General features: G+C 34.2%; 1 protein-coding gene across 1 annotated transcript in view; it reads left to right on the forward strand.

Annotated features, from left to right (window-relative positions):
- Positions 1 to 1,298: 1,298 nt before the first annotated feature.
- LOC106475469 (microtubule-associated protein futsch-like) overlaps positions 1,299 to 6,655 on the forward strand; it is an 18,510-nt gene continuing 13,153 nt past the window's right edge. Inside the window, exon 1 of the mRNA XM_022379562.1 lies at positions 1,299 to 1,429. Coding sequence (XP_022235270.1) covers positions 1,309 to 1,429 — 121 coding nt within the window. The 5' untranslated portion in view covers positions 1,299 to 1,308. The remainder of the gene's footprint in view (positions 1,430 to 6,655) is intronic.

Below are 6,655 nucleotides of genomic sequence, written 5' to 3' on the forward strand. Positions count from 1 at the left end.
GAATTAAAAGTGTTGAAAATTTGCATTTTTTCCTATTGTTCTAGTTATAAGTAAATAATTTTCTTATATTGCTTACTGCTATTTAGTGTTAACTAAATAAAATTAAAAAACATGTTATATTTAATATAGTTGTGGGGTCTGGCCTGGAAGAAAACTGAATTTTTAATCTATTATTTCACATTCAGCACTTATTGAGTCTTAATGTCTTGTCAGTTAGACAATGGAAGGGTTGAGAGGGAACCATTGTTGGGCTGTGCTTAGGGCATCAGTTGACCTTAATCCGGCCCTGCTCATCAGCACCGTTTGGGTGAACAAACCACAGAAATACAGTAAGGCCTATTATACTTTACCATATATCGTAATGTTGTGTATCTGTATTTGTGGTATAATACTTATATTTTATCAAATAAGTAATTAAAATTCATTGGTAGTTTGATCACCATTTGTAATTAACATAAACGTGCATTTTGTTCCGAATACAGATTCGTCCTCAACACTTTCCCAGTAATTGTATTATCTTTTAAAAAAAAAAAAACCATACAGGATGTTCGCTTCTGTATGAGTAACTTTGGTTCACTTACATTTTGATTAAATTAGCAGCCTGTAACCAACAGAATAAATTATCCTTTGATGCTGTATTCAAATACGAAGAGAGGTAAAGTAAAATCCACCTTGTAAAAGGTAATTTATTTTTTATTTACTTCAGAAACCATAACGCAAAATAGGGAATTTTAAGGAAAACCATAACTATCATATCTACACTTCGATGATTAGATTTTATGCAACAATAGTTTCGAGTGCGTTTGATAGACGTGACACGTGGGCACCCACGTGGTGGTACCTAGGCTAAAATAATAGCGTACACCTGTGATAGAAACCGATATGACACAGTCAGGGGAAATACTTTTAAAAAATACAAGTATGAAAACGCGATACAACATTAAACCGAACTCTTTACCTCGACAGAACAAGAGATTAAGAATGTTCTTGTTTTTACACAGAATTAGAATATATTTCACAAGCAAGCTGGAATAACCGATACTTGCACCAATCAACGAAGTATGACAATGTGGTATAGTACAACACAGGAAGATCGTCGAGTACTTCCGAGGTCGCGGTGACTGGCTTATTGAATGCGTTTCACCTGGCCGAGACTAGAAAGTGACGGTTACTATAGTAACCAACTCTATAAAAGAACGAACGACAACAACCAATTGTATAGTCACGTGACAGGCCACTGCAGCAGTTCTGCTTCTATCAACACATGCATGTCTCATTCGAACGCTGGGCGAGTCCGGAGCTCGGGCCATGTTAACTATGGAGTCAAATACGGCAGAAAACTCACTTCCAGGCGGCCATTTGCTGATCATTGTTAGCAAACCCAACAACGACGATCACAAAGAATGCATACTGAAGAAAGTATCAAAAGGTGGGTAGAATTTCACAACGGTGATGCAAAGAGTAGTGTTTTTGACAATTTTGGACACTTAAGCCCCCCCCCCCAAAAAAAATCTATTGTATATACTGTTTCGGCCATCAGGCTTTAACGCAACTTAATAATTTCTACTAAGTACCATTGTTTGGCATTTTTGTGCATTAGAAAAAATTACATAAACTGTTTACTCTATAGGCATAGCTTGAAACGTTATTAATTATGTATTAGAGATCCATACCTCTACACAGATCTTAAAGGACCTCATCTTCTCGCATCTTTGATGGCTTGGGAACACACAGTCCATGTTTTTTTGTTGTTGTTTTGCTACATATTCTGGGCACTATTATAAAATATCCGATTCATAGACTGATCTGGAAGTAACTACAGAACTAGGGTAGATAAATGGTGCTTAATAATTTGATGATGTGTATGCGGGAAGCACATGGTTCTACTTGAAATTTCTGTATGTTCATAGTCACGTATTTTTAACTATCGTTTTGTTTTGCCGATATAGACTTCAAAGCCACCTACATTAGCAAATCAAAACACCAATTAAAAATACGCATAGGATTTCTAAGCAGAACCGGGCAACCACTCTTTATGTCCACGTGCTTCCCCACACACTGTCAAAATGTAGGGTTCTTTAGTAAACTCACGCTACAAGATGAAAGTACTTCTGTTACCAGGGTGTAGATTTTATAGTTGGTGAAATAAGACAAACAAATTCTTAGATAGAAACCGAAACAGTTCTGTTTTCTATTCGATAAACAATTATTTGATTTTTATTCTGGTAGGAAGTGATTACCAAATATCAAACCATATTTTACTTACGATCTGGATTAATGAGCAAGTTATTTTATTTTTCTAAATGATAGTATCATAGTAGTGGCTTTTATGACTGGAATAAAATTAATATATCATTCTCCATTTTAGGATTTTTTTTTCTGAAAAATAAAGATCTGGTATTTATTACTTTACGTTTTAAGCTTTTTTTTTCAAGTCTCTACCGGTGGTACCCCAGTGGCACAGCGATATGTCTGCGGACTTACAACGCTAGAAACCGGGTTTCTATACCCGAGGTGGGCAGAGCACAGATAGCTCTTGTGTAGCTTTGTGTATAATTAAAAACAAACAAACGAACTCTACCGGCGGCTTGGCAATAAGCATGAGGGATCTTGACGCTAAAATTCGGGGCTCTATTCCTGCGGCGAACATAGCGCATATAACCCATCGTGTAGCTTTGTACTTAAATAAAGAAACACTGGTCTCTATTTAATAATAATAAAATCACATTAGATATTGACATTAAAGACTAATAGCATTCTGTTATTTGTCACCACTCTATATCTGGCCAAAATTATTTGTTTCGTTTTCTAGTTTTAACCTGTTAACTCTTTCACTGCAACGTTTATAAATTAACACCTCTTCTAGTGCCAGGTTCATTTTTAGATACATAATAAATAACGAAAGGACAGACTGCAATTTTTATAAATTAACACCTCCTCTAGTGCCAGGTTCTTTTTCAAATACATAGTAAGTATATATATATATATATTTACTATATCATTACATATATGAAACTGGTAACGGATAAAGTTAGGGTAGTTAGAAGAGGAATACTCCTTCTTCATGGTGATACAGAATTCCAAACTTACAGGTCAGTACTCTTTAGAAAGACGTGTGTCCGTGGCAACAAAAAAGAAGAAAAGCTGATTCGTAACACATAATAATATTAGACACTTCTCAAAGAAACAAGATTAAATGACAAATAAAAGAGCAAGCCAGTACTTGAAATAATAAAATATCTTACAGATCAGTTTCACAAATCTAACCTAGCCTTTCCAGATCACGAGATTACATGTCACATGACTAACTATTTAGCATTTGTCTTACATAATTATCGTGAACCTAGTATCCAAACGCCACCAGTAAGGAAACATCGTGTTGGTGTATATTTGTTCGTAGTTAATCACAAGGCTACACAATGGGTATAGAAACCCGGTTTTTAGCTTTATAAGCCTTCAGACTTACCGCTGAGCCACTGGGGTTCGTGTTGGAGTTTTAATATAAAAACAAAGTCTTTAATACTTAATGTTTACCAGGATATGGATGTAGCCCGGGGTCTGTGACAAACGACCACCCCAGTATTCTACAAAAAGACTAAAAGTACCACTATCTTCTGATTGTTTTTTGTTTGTCTGTTTGTTGTTTAAATAAACATTTGGCTTTCATGTAAATTACTTAAACTTTTGTGTAGAAGAAAATATTCACTTTTTTTTAAGCCCCTCTCACACACACATGCTGGCTACGTTCCTGTCTAGAAGTGCGCTAACGTTTAAAGTAATTATATAAATATAGCTGAATCAAAATATAGAAGGTAAATACATAATGATAAATAAAATCATAAATAAAAATTGGTACTTTACAACATTATGTGACCAACTGCTAGAACAACAGCTGTTATTATGTGAACTAAGTTACATTTGTGAATTGTAAATATTATTAGTATTTACAGTCTTTACAAACTAGAATTATATTTATGATTTTTTTATTAACATTCATTTATTTTAACATGAAATTATTTATTATTAATATCATTCGTTTATTTATTTTTACTTGAATTAACTTTTTACTTATCATTCAGAAAATCTGGTAAACCAGAATTATATTTATATTTTTTTATTAACATTCATTTATTTATTTTTACTTGAATTAACTTTTTACTCGCCATTCAGAAGAACTGGTAAACCAATAAGCTAGTCTTTGTTTTTTATTCACTCTAGTGCATTGCCAACTTAACTGGTGCACTGTACATTTGATATTGTTACGTCTCTGGTGGTTTGTTAATTTCCCGTAAAAATTCTTTCCGAAGAACTTCAGCGATACAAGCCCTTTCTTAAATAAAACTAGTTTATTTTTTCTCGGTACAACTTTGCAATACACTTATTTTCCACAGTCACTTTAACTTAAACACACACTATAATTCACAACGATTCACGCATTTAAGTTACAGTCACTACCGCTCACTTGACTCGATTATCTGTCTCTATATATCTCTATCTGCAATTATATCTTCGCTTTATTTGCCGGGCTTGTATACTAAAATAGAGGGCGCCTAGAAAAGACTAGAGTTGCCACGAAAGTCATGATCCTTGTAGAATCTCATGACGTGTTACTAGCGTCACTTGACTTCTGCTGTCGTAACAATATTTTAGTAAACATTTCATTCTGATAAAAAAATCACATCAGTTAATGTATTATTTATTTTAAATGTTATTCTTGTAAAAGGTATCATTTTTAAGTTATCGTGCATCGAAAATAATCAATATTCTATTTATTTTTGTTCTTGTTATCATTCTGTAACCATTAATTCAGAAACAGTTGTACTGTTCGGTTTAGTCTTCCGTTGTTTTCTTTAGTTTGGACTTAGTTTATCAAGTTTATTTTGTTTGTGCTTTTCAAAATACCACCCAAGTTCTTCTCCAATTACCGCCTAGAAATAACGAAATCATTTTCCATTTCTATCGCGAATAGAAAAAAAAAGCTATCGTAGTTGTTAAGCTTCTGTGTGCGTATTTATTGTAATTACACTTTCTACAAAACTGCTAAGGCTTCTATTAAGTTTTCTGTTGAAGTATCAATTATTGATCGACTATTATTATTAGAGTTGAATTAAATAAACGGCACTGCTCTTTACGGTTAGTCAGTTTCAAAACAGTACTGACTAACACACCAGTTGTCCAGGTACATCCATCTTTCATTTGTATAACAAGTTGCCCAGATATAGCCATCTTACATTTCATTAGTGGATTGCCCATTAAATATATGAAGTCATGTGACAAGATTTTGATAAATCTTATTGTATTCATACCAGAGGGTATATAATCTAAGAATAGTGTGAAATTGTCTTATGCATTTGTTTTTATATGCCTTAGATTTTTTTCGAAGAGTTTAATCAAAGCCTCTCAATTATTATTTATTACTTTGAGATTTTGTACTTTTTTGACTATACAATTGTTCGTGTTTTTGATAATTGAAATCTGAATTCTTCCACTCGACTACTTGTTGCATGATGGGAGATCTCATAAATAACCGCCACCTCGTAAGGCCAAGGAAAATTGATAGACGCCGTGATATACCTTTTGGGAAGGTTGTTTTTGAAAAAACCGGGTTTCGATACTCGTGACGGGCAGAGCACAGATAGCCCATTGTGTAGCTTTGTGCCTAACTTCAAACAAATACTAACCAATATGCTTTGATACATTTTACCAGTAGTGTCTTACATTTTCTTGCCCCACCCCTGGTGGCTCAGCGTTAAGTGTGAGGCTTTTTGTTTGTTTCACCGTAAATATCCGTATATATTGTAAACTATAGAAGGGACAGTATTCTTCCGGTGAAATTTTCCGTCAACACATCTTATATTATCAAATAATCATCGTTTGTGAGTGTCGTATCACCGGAAGTAAAAACAATGAGGAAATGAATAAAAGTCTGAACTCCTGACATTTATCTTTTAGGCTTCAAGTCATACATGTATAACTGGTTCATTTTGTCAACCACAAGAACTAAACTATGTTTTTAACGTTATCCTAGCGCAGTAGACATTCGTGCTTGTTTCCTCACGAAATCGAGTGTTTGATTCAACATTTCGCGCCTGTTACATGAAAGATAATTATACGAGTAAAATGCAACTTCCTCACGAAATCGAGTGTTTGATTCAACATTTCGCGCCTGTTACATGAAAGATAATTATACGAGTAAAATGCAACTCTTGTAAACTATATTTTTTGCTGGCTTCTCTTCACTCAAGTTACAAAATCTCGACTATAAAACAGCTTCTTTCCACCTGTCTGCGAAGTAATTTGGAATAGAAATTATTTATTTACCTTTAAATATACCACGGCGCACTGACTGACGTCATGAAATGGCGCCAAGCACAGCTGCCACGACGTATTCACGTGTCTAGTTCGTGTATGTTTCGTCATCCCTACTTCCTTATACTCCCTTTTCGCAAGCGTTAATTTGTTAGTTTACCGTGGCAGTTATTTCGATTTGGGAAACAGCTAAATAATTTTGGCCAAATTTAAAAAAAAAAAAAAAAAAGACGGGGGATTTCCCGAGGTCAAAAATTATGCTGGGTATTTAGAATTGGGTATACATACACACACAGAGATGTATATAATTTGCTGCCCTTACAATGAAACTCAAGATGTTAGGGTT

This window comes from Limulus polyphemus, unplaced genomic scaffold (genome assembly GCF_000517525.1).
Source record: "Limulus polyphemus unplaced genomic scaffold, Limulus_polyphemus-2.1.2 Scaffold8632, whole genome shotgun sequence".
Taxonomy (NCBI): domain Eukaryota; kingdom Metazoa; phylum Arthropoda; class Merostomata; order Xiphosura; family Limulidae; genus Limulus; species Limulus polyphemus.